A 25504-nucleotide genomic window follows, 5' to 3' on the forward strand; every position below is an offset into this window, starting at 1 on the left:
TAGTATTGATTTTTAGAGAGAGGAGAGGGGAGGGAGAAGCAGGAAACATCAACTTATAGTAGTTGCTTCCTGCATGTACCTTGACCAGGCAAGCCCAGGGTTTCAAACCAGTGACCTCAGCATTCCAGGTTAATGCTTTATCCACTGTGCTACCACAGGTCAGGCTATTGTTTTTGAAGCAATTGTCAATGGTAATTTTTGTTTTCCTTTCTAATATATAATTATTGGTGTATTAAAATGCTACTGATTTCTGGATATTTATGTTGTATTTTGCTACTTTACTGAATTAATTAATCAGTTCTAGGAGTTTTTTGGTGGAATCTTCACAGTTCTTTATACATAGTATCACATCATCTGCAATTTGACAGTTTTACTTCTTCCTTTCCAATTTGGATGCCTTTTATTTGTTCTTTTTGTCTGGATTGCTATGGTTAAGGCTGCCAGTACTTACGGTACTATACTGAATAAGAATGGTGATAGTGGACATTCTTATCTTATTCCTGCTCTTAAGGAAAACACTTGTAATTTTTTGCCCATTGAGTATAATGTTGGCTGTGGGTGTGTCATATATGGCTTTTATTACATTGCAGCATGTTCCTTCTATGCCCACTTTGCTGAGAGTTTTTAACATAAATGGGTTCTTTATTTTATCAAATGCTTTTTATGCATCTATTGGTATGATCGTGCAATTTATATCCTCCATTTTCTTTATGTGGTGTATTACATTTGTTGATTTGTAGATGGTCTACCAACCTTGCATCCCTGGAATAAATCCCACTTGATCATGGTGTATGTATGACCTTTTAATATATTGCTGTATCTGGTTTGCTAACATTTTCTTGAGGATTTAACATTTATGTTCATGAGGGATTACTGGCCTATAATGTTCTTTCTTTGTAGTGTTTTTATCTGGTTTTGAAGTTAGAATAATTCTGGCTTGGTAAAATGAGCTTGGGAGTCCCCTCTTCTCTTAAATTTTTTGGAATATTTTGAGAAGGAGAAGTGTTGATTCTTTTATGAATACTTGGTAAAATTTACCAATAAAGCCATTTGATCAAGGACTTTTGGTTTTTTTATTACAGCTTCAATTTCACTGTATGTAATCTGTCCATTCAGATTATCTGATTCTTCCTGATTCAGTTTCAAAACATTATATGTTTCTAGAAATATACTTATTTCATGCAGATTGGTCATTTTGTTGGTATATGATTTTTATAATATTTTCTTGCAGTGCTTTGTAATTCTTTGGTATCTGTTGTTAGTTTTCTCATTCATCTCTAATTTTATTTATTTGGGTCCAGTCTCTTTTTTTCTTGAGTCTGGTTATTGCTTTGTCAATCTTGTTTATCTTTTCCAAGAACCTGCTCTTAGTTTCATTGATTTTTTGTACTATTTTAGTCTCTATTTTTATTTCTTTCTTTTCTTTTCTTTATTATTTACTTTCTTTCTACTCACTTTGGGCTTTATTGTTCTTTTTTAAGTTCCTTTAAGTATAAGTTTAGATTGTTCATTGGGGATTTTCCTTGTTTCTTGAGGTAGGCATATAATGCTATAAATCTCCCTCTTAGGATTGCTTTTGCTGTGTCTCATAGATTTGGGGTTGTTTTCTCATTTTCATTTGTTTCAAGGTATCTTGTGATTTCTTCCTTGATGTCACTTTTAACCCATTCATTGTTTAGTAACCTGGTATTTAGCACACATGCCTTTATGTGTCTTTCTTTGGGGGGGTGGACCTTATAATTGATTTCTAGTTTCGCACCATTATGGTCAGAGAAGGTGCTTGATGTGATTTCAATCTTCTTAAATTTATTGAGACTTGTTTTATGTTCTAACACAGGGGTCCCCAAACTACAGCCCGCGGGCCGCATGCGGTCCCCTGAGGCCATTTATCCGGCCCCCCGCCGCACTTCCGGAAGGGGCACCTCCTTCATTGGTGGTCAGTGAGAGGAGCATAGTTCCCATTGAAATACTGGTCAGTTTGTGGATTTAAATTTACTTGTTCTTTATTTCAAATATTATATTTGTTCCCGTTTTGTTTTCTGACTTTAAAATAAGATGTGTGCAGTGTGCATAGGGATTTGTTCATAGTTTTTTTTATAGTCTGGCCCTCCAACCGTCTGAGGGACAGTGAACTGGCCCCCTGTGTAAAAAGTTTAGGGACCCCTGTTCTAACATGTCTATCTTAGAAAATGTTCCATGTGCCGTTGAAAAGAATGTACATTCTGCTACTTTGGGGTGAAATATTCTGAAATTATCAATTAAATCCAAATGTGTAATATGTTGCCAGCTTTGTAATTAAATCCAACTGTGTAATATGTAAGCTGCTCTTTCTTTATTGATTTTCTGTCTGGAGGATGTATTCATTGATGTTAATGGGGTGTTAAAATCCCCTACCATGACTGTATTGCTGTTGATCTCTCCCTTTATGTTTATCAAGATTTATTTCATATCTTTAGGTGCTCCTACATTGGGTGCATAAATATTTACAAAAGTCATATCCTTTTATTAGTTTTCTCCCTTTATCATATGTAGTGACCTTCTTTATCTATTATTATACTTTGTTTTAAAGTCTATTTTGTCAAATATAAGTATTGCTACCCCAGTTTTTTTGTTTGTTTTCATTTGCATGAAATATTTTTTCCATCCCTTTACATTTTTTTTAAGATTTTATTTATTGATTTTAGAAAGAGAAGCTAGAAAGAGAAAGGGGGGAGGAGCAGGAAGCATCAACTCCTTGCTGCTTCATAGTTGTTGTAATTTCTTCTCATACGTGCCTTAACTGAGCACAAGCCCAGGGTTTCACACCTATAACCTCAGTATTCCAGGTCAACACTTTATCCACTATGCCATCACATGTCAGGCTTCATCCCTTTCCTTTTCATTTGTGTGTATCTTATGTTTTGAAGTGGTCTCTCGTACACAGTATATATATGGGTCTTGCTTTCTCATTCAGACAGCTATCTTATGTCTTTTGATTGGAATGTTTAAACCATTTACATTTAAAGTAATTATTGATAGGTACGTATTTACTGTCATTTTATTATTTTAACTATGTTCCTTTTTTTTTCTTCTCCTTCTCCTCCTCCTCCTTCTCCTCCTCCTCCTCCTCCTCCTCCTCCTCCTTCTTCTTCTTCTTCCTTTTCCTTACCCTCCGCCCCCACCCCCACTCCCCCCTTCTTCTCCACCTCCTTTTCCTCCTCCTTCTTTTTCTTCTTCAAGCAGGCATTTTCACATTTCTTGTATTACTGATTTGATGGTAACGAACTCCTTTAGCTTTTTCTTTTCATGGAAGCTATTTCCACTTCCATTTTTAAATAATCGCCTTTCTGGGTAAAGTAGTCTTAGTTGTAGATCCTTGCTTTTCATCACTTTGAATATTTCATGCCAATCCGTTTTGGCCTGAAATGTTTCTGTTGAGAAATCAACTGACTGTCTAATGGGAGCTCCCTTAGAAGTAGATAACTATTTTTCTCTTGCTCCTTTTAAGATTTTCTCTTTGTTCTTAACCTTTGCCATTTTAATTATGATGTGTGTTGGTGTGGGCAAGTCTCTGAGTTTTCTGGACTGTGTGTATTTATTCTTCACCAGGTTAAGGAAACTTAGGTCATTATTTCTTCAAATAGGTTCTCAATCTCTTGCTCTCTCTTTGTCTTCTTCTTCTGGTACCCTTATGATACAGATGTTGTTACATTTCATGTTGTTCCAAAGGTCCCTTAAACCAGTGCTTTTCTTTTTTTTTTTTTTTTTTTTTTTTTTTTTTTTTTCATTTTTCTGAAGCTGGAAACAGGGAGAGACAGTCAGACAGACTCCCGCATGCACCCGACCGGGATCCACCCGGCACGCCCACCAGGGGCGATGCTCTGCCCACCAGGGGGCAATGCTCTGCCCATCCTGGGCGTCGCCATGTTGCGACCAGAGCCACTCTAGCGCCTGAGGCAGAGGCCACAGAGCCATCCCCAGTACCCGGGCCATCTTTTGCTCCAATGGAGCCTTGGCTGCGGGAGGGGAAGAGAGAGACAGAGAGGAAAGCACGGCGGAGGGGTGGAGAAGCAAATGGGCACTTCTCCTGTGTGCCCTGGCCGGGAATCGAACCCGGGTCCTCCGCACGCTAGGCCGACGCTCTACCGCTGAGCCAACCGGCCAGGGCAACCAGTGCTTTTCAATCTTTTTACACTTGGGGACCAATAACCTAGCCAGCTGGAAATAGAAACACACAACAAATAAAGGTTTATGTTACCATGCATAACAGTGCAACAGGGTACATGCTGGTGCTTGATTCCAAACTCCATAAGTACAATGTGTTGACTACTGCATAAGTTTGTCTGAATGCCTTCTATCTATTGCACATGATCTGTAAATGCTCTGTGTGGTGTAAAAGGTTGTTTGAACAAGCCTACAAATTCCAAAGATATCTAAAACAACCTTAATAGTATTTTCATCAATAATACAGGTTGATAAGTGGCAATCACCCTGAACATACGCAAATTTGACTAAGATCATTGGATGTATAATCTTCATACAAAATCAGGGTGGTTAACTCTTTCATGGGCCAGCATTGGTTCACGAACCAACAGTTAAAAAACACTGTCTTAAACTATCTTCATTCTTTTAAATTTTTTTTTAGTTTTGCTGATCTGATTGGGTGTTTTTTTCTAAAATGTATTCCAAATCACTGATTTAATACTCTGCTTCATCCAAACTACTGTTTATTCCTTCAACTGTATTCTTGATGTCAGATATTGTATTTATTTCTGACTAGATCCTTTTCATGATTTCTATGTCATTTTTCATACTTACTATCTCATTGTTGAAGTTATCACTTAGTTTCTTGAGCATCGTCTGAATAATATCTGATAAATTGCTTATGTCCATTTTTGTTAGCTCTTTTTCTAGAGATTGCTCTTGTTCTGTCATTTAAGGCCTGTTTCTTTATTTCCCCATTTTATCTGCTTCTTTGTGTTTATTTTTATGTATTAGATTGATCTGATATTATTCCCAGTTTTCTTGTGGTGGTCTTATATAGTAGGTTGTTCTGTCGGGTCCAGTGGTATACACTTTTTGATCACCTGAGTTGTGTTTCCCAGGAATGTCCTTTGTGTGAGTTACATGGTCCCTCCTGTTGTAATTGAGTCTTGATTGTTAATAGCCCATTGTGCATGGGATCGACCCTCAGGCTGGCTGGCTGTGAGGTTCTACCTCAGCCAATGCATGTGAGCTGACTATAAGGAGTAGATTTGCCTCAGCTGGGTTTGGTGCCTAATGAACTTTCTCTTTGGATATGCTGCTTGTAAAGCTAATAAGATACAGCTTGTGATGTTGTCTGAAGCTGACTACTGGATGTGTTGGTTCTAGGCCTCTTTGGAGGGAACTGGTGCAGGCCAATGTAAGACACTGCTTGTTACTAGCCCTCAGCCACCTGTTTGGAGCTACGAGTGATCTATAGTTTGTTATAGCCTCTGCTGAGCTTAGGTGCACACGGAAAGGACCAAGCTGAACACCAATGCCAGCTTTTGTCAGCACCAGTCCCAGGGGCAGGTCAGCAAAAACCCTAAGGCACCCTGAGATTCACCTCCAGCTTCCTATTAGGCTCTGGCACTACAAAAGCCTCTGGAGGAGTCAGGAGGATAGAGTTATTGGATCGCTCCTAATGGGGAGGTGCCAGTCAGCCTTCAGGGAAGGTGGTGGACGTGGCCCTACCCCAGAGTCACAGGTTTAACTCTGTCTCAATTTTTCCCTCAAACTCAGCAAGGCAGAGCATTAGGAGTCAGAAAGGTGGAACCTTGAAGCCCAGACTGTGGATCTGCTGGCTGTCAAAAGGGTAGTTCTATTGATTTGCCATGATAAGGAAGCTCCAGAAAGATTCATAGGAAAGTGAGGAGAATTGCTTCCACCTCAAAGCCAGACAACTGAGTCACTGTCACTCCATAAGTCTGTCCAGACCTCTCCTCCCTGGCCAAGGCTGCTGACTCCTCAGCAGTATCTAATCTCTCCAGGGTGGAGAAAATTTCTTTCCCCCAGGCTAATGCCACAGGGAGGGGAGTGCTCTGCCCAAGAATGATGGTAACTGCATTATGGGAGAATGACTCAGCACAGAGATTTTGGTAGCTATCCCTCTGTGTCTCTCCCCAGAGTTGGGGTGACATGATTTAATTCCTATTCGTTTAAGTCAGTTTTCCTTCTACATCCTTAACTTAACAGCCACTCCATCCCTGCACCACTCCAAGTATTTCCACAGATTGCAATGCCCTACCCTTATTTTCCAACCTTTGTGACCTTTGAAGCATTTATTCATCTTCCATGACTTAGCTCACAAGCTCTATCATCTTAGAAGGTTTCTTCCATCTTGAATCTTAAATATCTCTTTTGTGTCATTCCAACTGAATTCCAAACATTTTCAATACATTATTCTGCTCTTCTAGACTGACAACTCTTAAGAAAAGGTCCATTTTTTTTTTGTTATTACTTTTTGTTTGCCTGAGGCTTACTATGGTGTCTCCAATATAGTATACACTAAACAGATGTCTGGACATAAATGCATCAAAAAATTAAATGATGGTACCTCTAGCTAACTATATCATTGTGCAAATACAATAACAACACAATACCAAAAACCCATATCTGACTAGATAAATAATCCAAGGAAGCTTGCTGCTCATCCATTATATTTCTTAGTAGTTTTTTGGCACTTCGTGTATAAGAAGCAATAGAACTTTGCAAATTACCTTAAATCATAATAGAAAGTATTTGGTAAATATTAAGTTGTTATAGAAACTAATAACACTGAAAAATAATGAAATCACATAATTTTGGATAAATGTGTAAACAATAATATCTCTATCTAAATATTTTTTGTACTACTAAGGATTAACCGAGAACACAACTGTTTTAACACTTCTTAATAAAACTATGCTTCGTGATTGTGGGTCAAATAAGTTTGCAAATATGATGTATATGTTTGCTTGCTTATAGTTTGCATTGGGTGTGGGGGACAGGCTGTAAGTAGGCAGGGTCCTTATAGCCTAAGCCTTTCCCACCCTTTTAATACTAAAATCTTCTCAACACTAAGCTTTTCCCCACATGCTTGACTGTTGCATGATGTGGGGTGGTGCACTCTTATGAGGAATCCCATTTATGCCTCAGATAAGTGACTTTGTATCAGAGACTTCCTTATTTGTATGTAGGTTTAAAGGTTTTGATTTCTACACTATAAAATGGGGCAGACCAGGAGCTCTCTCGCTCGGTTCCTGAAATTAGCATTACAAGGAGAAGCAGCCAAGGTGGTGGAGTGCTGAAAGAGAAGCCAGTTTGTGCAGAGTTTGTGCGGAGAGAAGAAGATGGGGGACAGTTTTGAATAAGGCTGGTTATGTAGAAACCTTTGATTCTAGGAAACTTGATAAGTCAGTGGCTTTGGGAGCCCTGAATGGAAAAGGAAGTTTTTTCCCACTGTGTGTATTTCTTGCCTGCCGGGTGCAAGCTAGGATTAAAGGTAATGGCCCACCAGGTCTTGGCTCTGTTGTTTCATTACCATCTGTCTGAATCAAATGTGAACCTGCATTGGCCAGGCGGCTGTGATGGTGGCCTGGCTACTGGATTTACACTGATAATTTAGATAACCTCCAACAATTTAATTGAGAGATAACATTCTGAATATCAATTTTCACTTCCTAAGATGAGAGATACAGAAGCAGGAGATCCAACACTCATTGATTCTTACTATATAAAAAAATAAAAGGCAATAATCCCCTATCATGCAATTCAATTTTAAAAATAAACCTTTCTCTTAATTTCTTACATTAAATCACATTTTTATATAAACAAATTGCAACTCCACATCATAAATAATAGTCAAAACTGTTGTTTATTGTTTTCTGGTTGAATTTTTATTATTTTTTTCCTTTTCAACATGTTTTTTTATTTTAAAATAGTCTTACTGTAAAACAGAATAGTTGCAAGAAGAGTACAAAAAACTTTTTTTCCTAAACTATTTGAGAGCATGCTGCCATGATGTCCCTGGGTATTTCAATGTGTATTTCTTATACCAAAGACATTCTCTACAACAAAACCATCAAAATCAGTAAGTAAACATTGACTATCATATATTTCTCATACCTCATGCAACTTTCTCTAATTATACTGATGATGTCTTCTATGACAAAAGGAACCTCACATTACTGGATTTATTATTCTTTCAAAAATTGTTTTATTTCTATAATCCTAACTTCCACTCTAGCAGTAGAATCACATTCATAATTCTCAATATTTTAAAATCTACCTCACCCAGCCTTCATCTCTCTTTTTTACTTTCAGTCTGTTACTTTCTCTTAGATTCTTCCTGATTTTAAATATGCCCTTTCTTGTAGAAAAAACATTTTTATTTGTTTGTTTGTTTTTAATTGAACTTATTAAAAGTGACACTGGTTAATAAAAGTATATAGGCTTCAGGTGTATATTTCTATAATACATCATCTATATATTGATGTGTGTATTCACCACCCCAAGTCAAGTCTCCTTCCATGACCATTTACCCCCCCCCCCCCGAAAATACCCTCTTCTACTTCCTCCCACCCCCTTTTCCCTTTGGCAATCATGTCTGTGTATCTATAAGTTTTTTGTTTGTTTGTTTGTTTATTGTTTGTTTCTTTTGCTTAATCCCTTCACCTTTTTCACTAGCCCTGCAATGTCCCTCCCTTCTGACAGCTGTCAGTCTGATCTCTATAAGTCTGTGTCTACTCCCTGGTTTGAGGGTTTGAGAAGCTTAAGACACTTGTGTTACACATAGAATTAAACATGTTAAAGTGAGCTTTACATACTTTCTGGCCTAAGAATCATAGCCCTGTAAGAACTGAATCAAATCATCACCTCTCTCATTTATGATTCCCCTTCATCCAACCCCTATGTACATATAATAGACCCGTGATGGCGAACCTATGACAAGCGTAGCCATTTTCGATGACAGGCAGCCGCATGCAGCTGCCTACCAGAGAAGTATAAGGCTGCATGCTGAGAAGGACGTTTCATCCTCGGCTGCTGCACGGCCAGGTACAGTAGCCAAGGATAAAACATTTGCTGTAGTGTAGACACTCTGTGCCGGATGTCTGTAGGCCAAAACAACAGAACTCTGGCACAAAGCGTCTAGTTCTGGGACTTCTGGTTAGGCCACTAGGGGATCTTTGACCTCACTTCTGGCTGGTGGAGCAGGGAGCAGAGGAATGCTGCGGGGGATGCACCTCTGGAGGCCCTGTGATCGCCATTACCAGCAACCACATAACCACAGCAACCATCATCCAATCTACTGTTCTGGGGTGTCATGGATTTCTAATTGACCATCATTACTGAGATAAGTGAGGGGGAGGCTAGGAGAAGCGAGGGCCTGTGCTATGGGTGCCGTTTCCTGCCATTAGAAATAGCGGCAGCCATCTTAATTTACATAAAATGCAACTTGCAGCATTTCAAGACAGCATCTGGGCTCAGGTGTTTGTCAACTTGAGGTCAAAGCTTGAGAATCTGGAAATGTGCCGCTTGGAGAATCAAGAGGAGTGCCACTACGAACAGGAAATTTGGAGTGCCTGGAATCTATTACCAGACACTTTAGCACCCTGAAAAATATAGCAGTGGCTTTACTCACAATTTTTCCCTTTACATACTTTTGTGAGACCTTATTCTCAGTGTTAAATGATATCAAAACTAACAAAAGAAACAGATTGACAGATGAAGTTAGTAGCACTTGCTTGGGCTTGAAGTATACAAAATACCAACCTTCAATTGAAGATTAATCCAATGAAATTCAGCAACAAAAAAGTCACTAATAGGCAGGTTAGTTAAAGAATTCCTCCTCCCCCTCACTTATCTTAGTTCACGGCACCCCACACAAGTTAAATAATATCAAGACCAACAAAAGAAACCGACTGACAGATGAACAAAGAAGTCACTAAGCAGGTAAGTTAAATAATTAGTATTTGGTTTATTAAATACCGTTATATATTACAATTATAATTTTTGTTATTTAAACTATAAAAATCACAAAATTATAGTTTTTTTCTCGAAGTGACACACCACCTGAGTTATGCTCCGTTTTTTGGCGAATTTTGATACACCAAGCTCAAAAGATTGCCCATCACTGTAATAGACCATCAAAATTACTACATTGTTACTAAATAGTTTTATACAAAATTTGAGATTTTAAAATGTTTTCTTTTTTATACTTTGTTACATAAATTGCTGTGAATTTATCATATAACATTGTAGCAGTTATTAATGAATTCCCCCTTCAAAACTAAGGTGAAATTTTCTATTGTCTCAAATGGAATATGAAAATAGTTCTAGGCAAATTGATATAATACTACTATCAGTGCACTTTGGTTTGCCCCTTCCTTCTGTGGTCTATGGATGCCACAGGCCTATATAGAAGAAGGATGTGTTCATTTACCAAGTATTTGCTAAGCACATACTATGTGTCAAACACATAAACACCTCTGGCCTAGGATGATCAGGACATACATAAAATGACCCAAACAAAAGCTAAAGCATATTTTTTCTATGTCTACACTAGAAAAAATAAAATCATACAGCTTTGTAATTGTGGTTATTTGTATACTTACTATACATGAAATGTTTTTCTTCTCATGTAATTTTAGTTTTAATATCACATGATTCCTCACAATCTTCCTTATATACAGTAACATTACTTTCACTTTCATTTTTTGCATAGATACATCTTCTACAATGTTTACTGGAGAATCCTTTAAACAATAGAAATAAAAATATATAAAGCATGTTATATGGCCAAATACACAATAAATAAAAAGGTTAAAGAGAAAATATGAGATTTCAGGACATAACAAGAATGACTGATAGAAAAAGAAAAACCATTAATAAATTGGTTAGCTCAAACTTTCATTAGTAAACCCTATAGGTAGATTTTGAGTATGAATAACAAATATTTGTTAATTCAATACTTTTTCTGTCCTCTTTTTCCTTTTTTTCTTTTTCTTTTTTATTTTTTTATTTTTTTATTAAGTGAGAGGCAAGGGGGCAGAGACAGACTCCTGCATGTGCCCTAACCCGGATCCACTCAGCAAGCCCCCTACCAGGTGATACTCTCTGCCCATCTGGGGGTGTTGCTTCATTGCTCGGCAACTGAGATATTTTTAGTGCCTGAGGCAATGCCATGGAGATATCCTCAGTGCTCAGTGCCCAGATCCAACTGGCTCAAACAACTTGAGCCATGGCTGCAGGAGGAGAAGAGAAAGAGAGAAAGGAAAGGGGTGGAGAAGCAGATGGTCACTTCTCCTGTGTGCTCTGACTGGGAATCAAACCCAGGACTTCTACATGCCGGGTCAATGCTCTGCTGCTGAGCCAACCAGCCAGGGCCTGTTCTCTTTTTTCTTAAATTCCAAAAGGACTTACAGTCATCCCTTGGTATCCACAGGGATTGGTTCCAAGACCCTTGTAGATACCCAAAAGACATAGTATTTGCATATAACCTACATACATCTTCCAATACACTTTAAATCCTATGTAGATTAGTTTTAATATCTAATACAATGTAAATGTTGCATAAATAGTACTTATAGTATATTGTTTAGGGAATAATGACCAAATAAGTTTGAACTCATTTAGTACAGATGCAACTATCATAACCCTAACTTTATGGCAAGGTCAGCATTAACATAACTTTTTTTCCAAATATTTTCAATCTGCAGTTAGCTGAATCTGTGAAGGCAAAACCCACAGATATGGAGAAACAAACTGCCTTTAGACTTTACTTTTTATAACTGTGACTCTGTGTGGCTTTAACTTCTAGACATTTGTGTGTTTGATACCGTGCTAGGCCTTCCTTTTGGGAATCTTGCAATTTGAAATTCCTTGAACATGAACTAAGAGGATTCCTTTGAGATACCTACAACAGTTCTATGCCAAATGGAGTTTCTACCACCAATTATTAAGAATCATGTTGAGGGGTAAGGGGGTGAAGAAATGTGTAGGATAATTGTCACTTTTGTATAATTTAGAGATTTAAAAGTAAAGTATTCATAGACTTGAGAGGTATCAGTAATCACAGGAAAACATGAAATTTTGCTTTACACAATCAACAGCAGATGTCATTCTAAAAAGCCAACTACAGTAGTCATTCCAAAAGTATCTATTCTTGTTGGTACTATGGTTTCTTCACTGTTAAAAAATTTTTTTGATATAAGTTGTATAGAACTTAAAAAAGTGTTATTTTTAAAATATTAATAATTACAAGCTTTGTTTTCCTTTGACCTGGATATTGAGAGAGAGGTAAAAAGTTAATCATATTATAAAAGATATTCGCCCCAAAAAGATAAACACATTTTGTTACATAAATCTATCTTTAACTTCTTGCTCCTGACTAACACACTAGATGTTTCCAAAAACCCAGGTTAGAAGTATATTTTTTCATATTTAAATAAGATTCTTAAATATTTAATATTTTAGAGAATTAAATTATTAATGTTTATGTAACTTTTGTAGAATTTATTTTTCATTACCCTTGGAATTTCAGAATCTGGTCTCCATACAGTGGTAAATACATTTTATAATATTTTAAAATTATAAACCAACATTTAAATATGTAGCATTCAACTCCCCATCTACTCATACTATTGTATATATTAGCTATTATTCTGACATTGTTTTAAATAAAATTGTCTAATATCCTAGGTAACACTCATGAGATTATATTTGAAATATGAAAGTTATAGAATATTTATTTTTAAGTAAAGTGACTTTTTTTATTACCTATTAGATAGTTCATTATCAAAGTTAATCAGAAATAGATGGCTGTTTTTAACCTAGGCCTACAACTTCTTTAAAATATTTTCACAAAAAAATGGGTTGAGTCAATCCTCAGTCTATGGTTTCCTGTTTAAAAACAACATCATTTAAGCAAAGTTTCAGCATTTTTGAATAAACACTTTAATTTTTCCATAAATTATCTAGGGTAGTATGATTAATCTTTTCAAACATCTAATAAAAATCTTTTAAAACTGTATAATCATCCTTTCTTAGCTAAAATAATATTGCTGAAATTCTTACCATAGATTGATGTACACAGTTACCTTGTATAGTTTCTCCACAAATAAAAATACATATATTTAAGAACAAGAGCAAGACGTGGGAAAGATACATCATATTTTTCTTGGAGAAATAAAAGCTGCTTCAAATATCAGTACGCTCTCTGTGGAAAGAACTACAGTGCATAGAGTTTTCAGACAAAAACTTCTGGCAGGTGTACAACAAAAACAGAAGCCAATACTTACTGGTTTCCATGCCTGCATTTGAAACAACACTCGTCATATGAAAAACAAGGTAGCCTCTAGAGATTCTGTCACTTGAAGTTATAAAAGTCTTCTTTTTATCACTACATGCATTCATTTTAAATTCATGCCTTTGGAATATGGGCAATAGAAAGATAGATCATGAATTTATAAATTCCTCTAGTTTTTATGAGTCAGATTTTATTTTGCATTAGAGAAAATGCCTTTGAAAAATATACCTCAATAACTGTGGACTGACTTAAATAAAAATAATAAAAGTAGAAATGAGTGATGGAGTGGGAACAGGGTTACTTGGAACTATTTCTACAAAATACTAAGTAGAAATTTAATCAATGTGGAAGCAGATAGGTAATTCAGAGCTAAAATATGTTTTATGCTTCTAATTGAACTTAGATATCAGTGATGGTCATACTAGCCTCATAAATGCCAAATTTCTGGAACTCTAATTGATTTATATGTTTTACATCTATATTGCTAAAACTTGAACATGTTTGAACACAGGGAACTAATGTTATTGAAAATTACCACTCTCTGAAAGTTGATAGACCAATGTCTGTGACCAGTCCTCATTCTCCATACAATGGCTCTTTCTCTTCATTATATAAACATGCCTAAGTCTTCACTATCTTAAAATTAAGAGACGAAGCAAAACTTTCCAGAGTCTTGATTCCTGTTCAAGGTATTATTTTTCTCCATTTCCTTTCCTAGCCTGAGAATCACAGAGCAGGGATCCTAGTTTTTACGGTTCTAACATAGTGATTGGTATACAATAGGCACTCAAATATAAATTAATGAGTCATATCTTAAATTAATCCTCTATTCTCTGCTTTATTTCCTCACCACCTATTATTTAAACCTAAACAACTCTTATCTCTAAACCTAGCGAAGCTTTCTCTGAGTTTCTCCAATGAGGCAGTATGGGGTGTTTGGGAGTGCTGGCTCTGGGATCAGACTGCCTGGGTTTTAATCTTGATTCTCCAACTCCCTGGTCTGGAGACTTGGGCAAAGATACTTAATATCACTGCAGCTTAATTACTGCCTTTGAAGAATGGGAATGATTTTGTGGATAAAATGATTTAATACATGCAAGCACTTAACACAGTACATGGAAAACAACAAGCACTCAAATGTTCGGTAGTGTCATTGCTATTATTTGACTTGATCAATTAATACAATTCTAACATTGTTGACACTACAATGACCTTTAAAAACTCTATTAGGAGTAGATGAGTATATTTCTTTAACCTTAAATTTCTAGTTGAAATCTTATGAAATTGAAATGAAGATGGTAGAACTTTTACCAATTTTTAATCAACTAGATGTTAAAATTCTTTGTTCTTTTACAGCTTGCCCAGAGACAAATTCAAAAATAATTTTTTTAACTTCAGCAGAAGATGGAAAAAGATAGCCCCAGCCAAGATGAAGGTGAAACCTCAATAAATTGTTCATCATGGGCTGCTTTATTGTATAACTCACAATGTTATAGCAGTAATATTACTTGTTTCTTTGGTAAATAGAACATAAACAATTTAGAGACCATGTTAATAAAGTTGGTGTCTAATAGGCATCTCACATTTTACATGTTTGAAGCCTAAATCTCATTCCTTCTCCTACCATCATCCTATCCTCCCTATCTTAGCAAATGGCAATACCCTTTCATCAGTTGTTCCAGTTCCAAATCTGAGAGTCACATTTTACTCTTTTTTTCCTGTTCACATATCACATTCATCAATTTTATGGGTTCAAGATTAAAATTTGGGGCCTGACCTGTGGTGGCGCAGTGGATAAAGTGTCGACCTGGAAATGCTGAGGTCGCCGGTTCGAAACCCTGGGCTTGCCTGGTCAAGGCACATATGGGAGTTGATGCTTCCAGCTCCTCCCCACCTTCTCTCTCTGGCTCTCTCTCCTCTCTCTCTCCCTCTGTCTCTCTCTCTCCCTTTCTCTCTCCTCTCTAAAATGAATAAATAAAATTTTTAAAAAAATTTTTAAAAAAGTAATCTTTAAAGATTAAAATTTTGAACACTCTTGCTACTCCCATTACTACCATGGTAGCCCACATCCTATAATCTCTCACCTAACCAACTATACTAACATTCAAACTACTAGCCTTATTGCTTCTTGTCTTATCAACTATAGTCTAAATCTCCCACAGCAGCTAGTGTGATCCTTTTTAAAGGCTAAGTTAGATCATATTACAGTCTTATTCAAAATTCTCCAATGACATTTCTTCCATTGTAAGTTGAATTTTATATTAATTTCTTGCATACTGTATAAGTTTCCACTAAATCTAAAGTACATCCTTCATGTACTTCTCCAATCTCATTAACTAGCACACTTCTCTTCCTTCACTCTGTTCTAAACACAGTGGTCTTGTTTCTGTTCTTTAAACACATCCAATAAAACACTGCCCTCAAAGCCTTTTGAACTTATAGCATCCTTTGTCAAAATACTCTTTATTCAGATATTTGAATGACAACCTCCTTTGTTCTTTCAGAGCTCTGCCCTAATTTCCCTTTCTCAGCGGACCTCCTTGAGCACTCTACCTAAAATACAACTGATATCAGTCTCTATCCCCCTACACTACTCCATTTTTCACTGAAACAGTTTTCATTACATGATCTATTCTGGTGGGGAAGAAAATATAAATATGATACAAATTCCATAAGCATAAAGGACTTGGGAGTTTTGTTCACCACTGTATCCTCAGCACCTAGAAAGTGCTTGGCACATGCTCAATGTATATTTCCTTAATTTTTTTTAAAAAAGAATTATTTTATCATTTTGGAGTAAGGAAGGATTAAGCATTGTATTTAATAAAAATGTCTCTTCTGACAAAACATAAGAATTTTAGTATATTATTTTTATTGCTTCAAACATATTTACTTCTGTCAAGAGAAAAAAATTATAAATAACTTAAAATTATCTTTCTATTATTCAATATCTCATCTTAAAAACTTTTTTAGAATCTAATACTATATAACTTAAATAAAATATGGAAAACCTGCTTAATATTTTGAAGAAAGAAATAATTTAAAGGCCAAAAATTAGTTCCTGTGATTTACAAAAATAGTTGGCAACACTGTGTTTAAAATTTATTTTCTTCCTGGTTATTGTAAAGCAATATATGAATGAAGACTGTTTATAAAAGCAAATATTTGTAGGCAATCAAGTCATGCTCCTTAATGCTAATATACCAGGCTACAAAGCAATAAGGTACCTAGGAGTTATGAGACACTAATAACATAGCAAAAGCTATACTTTCAGGAAGGTTAGCCTAAGTACTTCAAACAGCAACACAACCTTCTCCCTTTTATTTTTACTTTGCACTGCCCTACATTGCTCCCTCTCTCTCTTTCACCATCATTTCTCTAAAAGGCTCTTAGAAACAGAGAAACAGACAATAGCAATGGGAATATAATCAAGGTCAATGCCTGTGGCTAAACCTGTTAAAAACTTGCCAAGATAATAATCATCCAAGTGTACACATTTCGCTTTTCTTTGCCAAAATTTTATCTTCTTGGCATTGTCCTGAAGGGGGCTTATGTACTTTGTGTTCTAAATCAAAACTGGATTTGTTGTGGCACTTTAAAATCTGTCACCAGAGCACATTTCAATTTGAGTTATTGCATCCAACTTTACAAAAACTCTGCTTAAAGAGTTTCAGCTGGAAAAGTTTATTATTTGAACTCTAAAAATGAACAAATTGATTCACAAAGGCAGAAACATTTGAATAATGAGTGATCTTTATTTGGTTTCTACATTCTGCTTCCAATCTGGGAGTTTTTCTACCAAAACAAAACAAAAATGTCTGAAATACAGTCAGAATTTATATATACCGTACTTTTATAACGGACTCCAACAGAAAGTTTCAGCCTTTTTCAAATTTTCTTTTGCATAGCATTAAACTGATGACTGCAAAATCCATTCAATTTACCATACCTCCTGAAACAATTTCAATATGATCGCTTTTAGCTTGTCTTCCCAGGAGATTGCTAGGTTAAACCTGGACTTCTCTCCAGGCCACCGATGCTGCGATGGTCTATTTCCAGAATCTGGCAGCAAGGGAGGCACCGCTAGGAGCCTTTGAAATGTAAGCCTTTTAAGTAGGGAAACGGCCAGGAAGATGACTGTAGAAGGAATGGCAAAAGTATCGTGGAGTTTGGGAGAAAGAATACAGAGAAAGGAAATTTCCACTTCAGAAGCTTTTTAAAAGAGATGGTGTTTGTAAATAGGCTAACCCACAGACTCACAACTCAAACCCCACAACAGGATTTGGTAGTTCAACAACAAATCCTACCCCTGAATTATCCCGGAGGCAATTATTTCAGAGTCCCCACGGTGGCTGTATTTGGGGGGGTTTGCATCTTACTGTGCTTCGTCACTCTCAATACCCCCACGGAAACATCTTCATAAAAAGATGGATCTGAGTCAGATTCTGACGCACAGCTGAAATCTCCGTAAGACTCGAGTCCCTGGAGATGCTCGAGTTCCCAACCGCCGCCAGCAGGGTGGAGCAGGCGGAGCCGCTGAAGCCTCCTATTGGCTGCCTCGGGCGCACGCCCCGCCCCGCCCCGACACCCTGGTTTCTGTCGCCAAGGACGCGGCGTCGGTTGGTTGTCAAGATGGCGGCGTCGGTGGTGGAGCTGCTGCCACCACGTTTCCCATTGCCGGGCAAGTTCGCCGCCGCGGCTGCCTTCGCTACCACAGCCACCATCGCTGCTGAGCGCGAACCACAGCTGCCGCGGTCAACTCTTCAGCGCCCGTGACTTGAGACTTGAGAGACTGAGTGTGGGCAGGGGCCGAGGAGGAGGGGGGGGGAGGCGGAGGAGGCGGAGGAGGAGCGGAGCTGCCATGAGGGAGGCGCTAGGGAGCCCCGAGGCGGCGCAGAGGTGAAGGATGCCGACCGGGAGGCCCGGCGCCCGGAGCGCGGTCGCGGGACTGGGCGCTGAGTCCTCGGACACCCGCGGCAGAGCCCCCCTCAGCCCTTGGCCGAGCGGGGAGCGTCTGCGACGTGGCGCTTACCTGTATCCTTTTTTCCCGACCGCGGCTGCGAGTAGCGTGTTGGAAGCGAGGCCCATCTTTTTTTTCTTTTTTTTTTTTCATGAGACTCCCGCTGCCACTGACGCAAGGTCGTGGAAACTAGCCGGTCATCTTAGTGCGGATGAGTGCTTAGCCCTGTCCTTGCTCCCCCTTACACCTGAAATTATACCATTTTATGCTATGACTCCTTCCCCCGGCACCTTGCTGGCTATCTCACTCCCATTCTTCAATTTCGTGTAAAATATTTTGCAAATTTTACGGTACCTAAACTGTGTATTCTTTGGATATTGTCTTCTTGCCTTCTAGAATTATACCATATGCCCTTTACTTCATATTCTCCTCCAGATTAATCATGCTACTTGGAGAGAATTCCATAAGTAAGTAAAATGATTTGCTATATTGAAAGTGCCTGTTTTAACAGTTAACCTAACACACTGCTAATTCATTTACCAAAGCTGCGAAAGCCTAGCACAGTTGGGTATTTTATTTTGTTTTCCATCCTGCCTAGTCTGTCGTCAGAGAGACAGCACAGAGAAAATGCGAAGCAAAGGACCTGGATGCTTCATGCTGGATTATCTCTGACCTTTTTCTAAGAATTGGTCGAGTCCACCATTGATGTAGCTGTTGACTGCATGGTAGAATATCGGAAAAGTGAGAGTTCTATTTTCAAAATATGTAAACCATGTTTATTCCTTCAGAGAATGTCACGATAATTAGAATTTAACCTTTGTACTCAAAGGACTTGATTGTCAGTGATGGTGTTGTATAAGTCATCTTGTCAGAGAATGCAGTGTCTTCTCTTTCCAAGTTAACCCCATTTTATCCACATGTCCACTTCTGGGATGTTGCCATTTTAACAGCAAGTTGACAAATTTAATTTAGTGTTTGATCTTTGGCAGACTCTGTCCTACGTATAAATATCTAGTGAGGAAGAAGTACAGAGCTTTCTATCGTTTAAAATATCTCTCTTCTGATCATGCTTTCCTCAAAATGGTAGCCTGCGGTAGCACCTTCTAGTTCCTCTCGTCTATTCACTATTCACCCCACGCATTTTGGCTTTTTCCTTTGCTGCTCCCAAACCGGTCCTCTCAAAGATGTGTTCTGAAATAAGCAGTATTGTTTTCTGTATGGATTTGATTCTGTCCCCTTGACGGTGTATTTTCTTGCACACTAACCTTGGACCCTGATTTATCTCTAAATTAAAAAACAGGGAAGCATTGTAAATGGCTCATTGACAGTTATATTTCCATAATTTTCATTAATGAAATGGTTGTAGACTGAATTCTTTTAATTTTATAGGGCATGAATGTTGATACAAACATCAAAGAAATTCAGCAGTGTCTTGAAGGAACAAAACCAAAAGAAAACTTAATTCCAGAATTATAAAGATGGCTTCCTAGAGAGACATATATTAATAAAGATATGCTTAAATACTAAACATATGGTTAAAATTTTAGAAGCTGTAAATGATCATTCAATAGATGCCCGAAAGGCTTTGATAAAACCCAACAACTTTTACTAGTGGTACATAAATAGGTATCTACATATATATTTTTGGTAGTATGTATAAAATATAGGCATAATGTGTGTATATAACTTGTAATAAATGAATTCTTTTTTTTAGTATAAAAAGGACTGTGACACTATATCAAGAATATCATGTTACTAGTTGGAAAAAAAAAACACTTAAGCACCTTTTATAAATATTAATTTGGATTTTCTTAGTTCCTGTAATGCTTCCCATTGAACACCTGGTACAAAGTAAGTTTTCAAATTTATTTGAATGAGTGCCTAAATAAGAAAAAAGTGAAAGACCTGTAGTCTTAAAAAAAAAAGTGACTAAAATTTCTACATATGATTTTCAAATATGAATTCAGTACTGAAATACATCCAGCTTTCTATTTGCGTCAAATTTCTTGACTCTAAATGCTATAAAAGAACAAAATTTTATAAAGTTCACCAAATTAAAATTTGCTAAAGTGAATTCTCTCATGTACCCTTCATACCATGCCTCTTTTTTCCTCGTATCTTCAATCTTTTCCCCTTCCATTCTTATCCTAGCACCTACTTTGTCCCCTTTCTTCCCTACCCAATTTATACCCTATTCTTCATTACCAGTTCATATTCTCTCACCAACATCCTTGGTTCTGTGCACCTTGAAAGGATGAGTAGAGTTAGCCAAGCATGTGCAGAGAGATAATGGCATGATACATCATGGCATGTTCTGTTAATAAGTATCAAGTGTGGCAAAGCATAGGATTCATGCAGGGGAATTTTGAGAAATGTTGAAAATTATGGAAAGCTTTATATTCTAAGAAATTTGGAATAAAGATGGTAAGAACTTTTGGAGAACAACAAAGTGACAAAATCAGTCGATTTGCTATTAGCTGGCTTTATGGAGTTTCAAAGGGAAGATGATAAGTTTCAAAATGAAGAGGAAAGCCTGAAGACTACTGGGGTAGTCCAGGCAAGAGATTTAGAATTGCCTGAGCCAAGGCTGTGGAAGAAGATAGAGAAGAAAAAAGAATAGGATAGTGCTAATAAATTTGGCAGAAACATATGATACATATTTGTATGATACATAGTTACAGTAATATATATATATATTTAATACAGTCTAAATTAGCTTCAATTGGAGAAAGACTAAATTGGGGGATGGAGAGATGAGGATGAGGTGGAGTAGATTATTAGACTATGCTTTTAAATTATAATCATTATGTGTGACTTAATCCTACAAACCATAGTATTCTTGGGGTTTTTTTATGTTAATTATATAAAAGTTACCTTCCTTTGAACAGGTATTTAACAGTGATTCTTATGTAAATATCTTACCTACTGATATATGGTACAGCTCATAGAAAAACCAAAAATTTAACCAACTATCTAACTTTTTAAACTTGAAGATCATACTTCAAAGAGATGCAAAGATAGCAGTATTCTTTATAACTCAGCAGGCAAAAATTGTGCAAATAAGACATTTTATATTAATATGTAAACAAATATATATTTATACAAATATATATGGAGAAAGTCATTTGACTAAATTGAAGAATATATCATTGTCAGGACATTAGAAACATTACATTTATGATTTCTTTTATGTTCTGAGGATGAGATCTCAAACTTGTTGAACGGAGAACAGAATTGACTCCACCTGCGTCATAGTCCTGCATGCTTCTCACCTGAGCCAAAGCAGCTTCTCCCCAGCCTCCCTCAGTGTTACTCTTTTGTCCCCTGAAAGGAACTAGCAATTTCCTCCACTGCCATGTGACTTTTAGTAGTCATTTGTTGAAGTCTGACTCCTTCTAATAAAGTACTATATTAGAGAAGAACAAGATAAATCTTTAGCTGTTTCTGTGCTAGCAAAGAACAAGATTCCTTCCCTTTTATTTCATTTTTATAAGTCCTTCAAAAGAAACTTTAAGTAAAAATGTGTGTATATGTGTATGTAGGTGTATATTTGTGTTGTGGTGAAAAATTTTATAATAAAATGAAAATAAAATAAATTATGGTCAATGATATAAAGATGGCTAAAGAGCAATATAATTGAAAATGAAAAAGCTCTCATTAGCAAAGTTTCAAACACCCAAAAGTTCAAATAAACATGATTGTTTTGAAATGTATAAAGTTGTTTTTATAATATTGATATTGAAAGGATCCTGAAATTTACTGAAAAGTGTAATTCATCTACTGTCCATTAGTGAAATGTAACCTTCATTTTTCTATATATATGCCTAGGAGTGTAACTTGTTCATCAATAGTCAAATATCTATAAAGTGAATGAAACAATATGCAGTCTCTTTATCTGAGCTCATGATACCTAAAAGTAATTTATTTTTTTCCAGGAAAAGTGAGATATATCTTTAATTCTAATACCAAGTCATAATTTTTTTATATAAAACATTTGCTGGTCATACACTAACAGTAATGTGTATACATAACTAAATGTTCCACAAAGAATAATCATTATTTCATTAGTATGAAGCTATAATTGCATTTACCATATAGCACTAACATTCATCCACTAAAGACATGAACCATTGCCCTTAACTTTATGCTGTCATTAGAGATATGAAAATCCACCTAGAGAAAAATTTAGAAGAAGAGCGTCAAATATTACTGCAACAACAAAAAATATGTCGAAATCAAGCACGTAAATATTTTATGGAGTCAAACCGAAGAAAAAAGTAAGTAATTGTATTTTATTCAGAGTGTAGAAATTCAAAGTCATTAAAAATTAATAGTTTCTCTACTTTGTAGCATTTAATGAACCTAAGTTTTGGCAGTGCTTTATCTGTAAAACACTGAGATATACATGGCTTTATGCATTTTAAAATTATTTTTCTGCCAAAAGCACAAACATAGTGGTGTAGTATTAACTAAATTATTAACTGTGACCATAATTGTCTTTTGTAGTCATAGAACTTCTGATTACAGTGTCATATACACTTCTTAAAATGACTATAAAATGTATTCTTTTTTATTTTTGTACATTTCATGATTAACTAAAAGATTACTAATGAGTGTTTAGTCTCTAGTAGAATATAATTTGATTTTAATTTAGTATTCATAGCTGTATACTTTTTCTGTATGTGCTATCCTCATTCATCCAGTCAGAAAAATTGGAGGAAATATGAATAATGGTGGAAATGTGGTAAAAGAATTTTATAAATGACTACCATAAAAATAAAGTATTCTAGTATAAGCTGGAAAGTAAAGGAAAAATGCAAACCATCCAATTACTGCTTAACATTTTCAAGATTTGTTAGAATTATTAGACTTTTTAAACACAAAGTAGCTGCCATTTTTTATTGTTGTTTTTGCAGCATGTCTATATTCCTACAGTATGCAAACGGAAGAAAAGCCCTGGAGTTTATTAACTACATCATTGAGCATATGCTGCTAATCCCATTTGGGAAATACAAAATTGTTTGCCTGTAATTTTTTGTCTGGGATTATTTTTCTCTTTAGATTAACTCTTTTGTTATCTGGTATACTTGAAATTATTTAATAAAACTTGTTTTTGTTTTGTATTTCTATACTTCTGTTTTTCTCCTACCCTTTGGATCCTGAAGCCTATCAAAGGCAAATGATAACTGTTCAATAAAGATGAATAATAATATGTTAAAGCAGTCATGGGCTTTGGAGTCAGAGATCTAGGTTAAAGTCCCAGCTTCTTGAGTTTGAGCAAGTTATTTAATCTCTTTGAGTCTCACTTTCTCGTATATGATTTGAATTAATATCTATTTCAAGGGATTGTTATGTAGAACAAAAAAGGTAATATTAGAGAGGAATATTGAGAACACATGTACAGTTATCATGGTTTCTGTCACATAGTGCTTCTTTCCTATTTAGCTTATATATTTTGTTTATTAGTAAATATTTGTCCACTGTGTTTTCTAACAATTGGTTTGCTCTGTGAAACAGCAGCTTTATATATAGAATTGATATTTAAACTCCTGTCTTCGGTCATCAAACTCTTGTGTGAATTTTGATATAGGAAAAATAAAAAGAAAATTTTGGTTTAAAATTCTAAAAGGCAGATCATTTTGCAATACAATTTTATTATGCTTTATTTCTCTGTTATCCTACAATGCTAGGTAAAGACATAAAAATTTATTTTTTAAACATTAATCATTTGTCTCTACATTTCATCTTTTATGAAGGGTCAAGTTATTTATACACTAATGAATTTTTAAATATGAATAATTGTGTCCTTTTTTTTCTTACTTTATTATCCATCCATTTATGCTTTATGTCATCTGAATTCACACTATCTACTCACAAATCTGGTCACAGATTTGTTGGGTTTTTTAAAGTTTTTTTTTTTTTAGAGACAGCCTTGTCCCACTATTTGTCAGTTATACTTCAACACTATTTGTGCTGTCCCTACTAATACTCAAAGGAAAATGTTCATAGCACCAAGTGCTTTGTTTATTTCAATTAATTGCTTAAAACCACACACATTTTTTATTTCTTCTTTTTGCTTTTCTATTTGCCAGTATTTTTCTCATGATTTGCCACATTCTCAAATTTTCCATTGTCTCAATCAGTGAATACACAATGGAGTTCCCTTTTTTTGCCTCCAAGACCTCTTCTCTTTATCAATAAGTACTGGATATTTTTTAGACCTAAAGCACAATAGCATCCTGGGACTTCCCTTATTGCTCTTAGGAGTTCAAACCACAGTTTCTTGCCTTCCATAGCATTCCTTTTTTCATTTTGTATTATACCGGTGATGGTGAACCTTTTTATAAAAACCGCCCACTATTGCAGTGCTGGTCAACCTGGTCCCTCCCGCCCACTAGTGGGCATTCCAGCTTTCATGGTGGGTGGTAGTGGAGCAACCAAACGGTGCCACGATTAGCCCACCATGAAAACTGGAATGCCCATTAGTGGGCGGGAGGGACCAGGTTGACCAGCACTGCAATAGTGGGCGGTTTTTATAAAAAGGTTCGCCATCACGGTCCTATACCATTAGTTTGCTGGAGCACATCCTCAAGTAACTTTATAATATGTTGCTCATAGATCAAGTAATTTTAAAATACCCACACATAAAAGAAATTAACTATTTCCTACATTGTTTTTAGTTTTCATTCTTAGAACTGTCTTTTGGTAAATAAATGAACAGGCGTGTATTCATTAAATAAGCATAGTTGAATACTAATGAGTCAACATTATGTCAAGAGAAAGAAATTATTTTACCATTAAACTTTAGAAATGGCAATAGATTAAATGTGACTTAATTGAAATAAAATTTAAGAAGTAAAAGTTCCAAAAGGAGGCTTAGGATATTTTTAAAACAATTTGATCTAAGCATGGACAGGTGATCAAATAAAATTTCTCTTAACTAACTGACAATAAAAGAACAGAATAGAGAAAATTGTCCAACTAAAGACAAGGGGAAACACTATCAAATAACAGATTAGGCTTAAGCACTTTGGAAGAATCACTGAAATCTATAATAAAAAATCCTTTAAATATCCTAAAGGCAAAAAAAAATTACATAGAGAATCATATAATGAATTATTTGGTGAATATGAAGTAGGGGGTAGCTACATTATCTATTAGTGAGAATGATATAGTTTGGACTTAACCATAAAGCAGAAAAATGTGTACCCTTAGAATAAATAAGAAGGAATTGTCCCTGGCTGGTGGCTCAG

General features: G+C 36.0%; 2 protein-coding genes across 2 annotated transcripts in view; one reads left to right on the forward strand and one right to left on the reverse strand.

The window, feature by feature from the left end:
* The window catches only part of ANGPTL5 (angiopoietin like 5), a 33417-nt gene extending 20262 nt beyond the window's left edge, over positions 1-13155 (reverse strand). The window contains 4 exon segments of the mRNA XM_066360106.1: positions 6613-6722; positions 10599-10706; positions 10709-10739; positions 13060-13155. Coding sequence (XP_066216203.1) covers positions 6613-6722; positions 10599-10706; positions 10709-10739; positions 13060-13155 — 345 coding nt within the window.
* A 4777-nt stretch (positions 13156-17932) lies between these two features.
* Positions 17933-25504, forward strand: part of CEP126 (centrosomal protein 126) — a 65387-nt gene continuing 57815 nt past the window's right edge. The window contains exons 1-2 of the mRNA XM_066360107.1: positions 17933-18325; positions 22409-22528. Of these exons, the coding sequence (XP_066216204.1) occupies positions 18198-18325; positions 22409-22528 (248 nt within the window). The 5' untranslated portion in view covers positions 17933-18197. The remainder of the gene's footprint in view (positions 18326-22408; positions 22529-25504) is intronic.

Source organism: Saccopteryx leptura, chromosome 1 (genome assembly GCF_036850995.1).
Source record: "Saccopteryx leptura isolate mSacLep1 chromosome 1, mSacLep1_pri_phased_curated, whole genome shotgun sequence".
In the NCBI taxonomy this organism is placed as follows: Eukaryota; Metazoa; Chordata; class Mammalia; order Chiroptera; family Emballonuridae; genus Saccopteryx; species Saccopteryx leptura.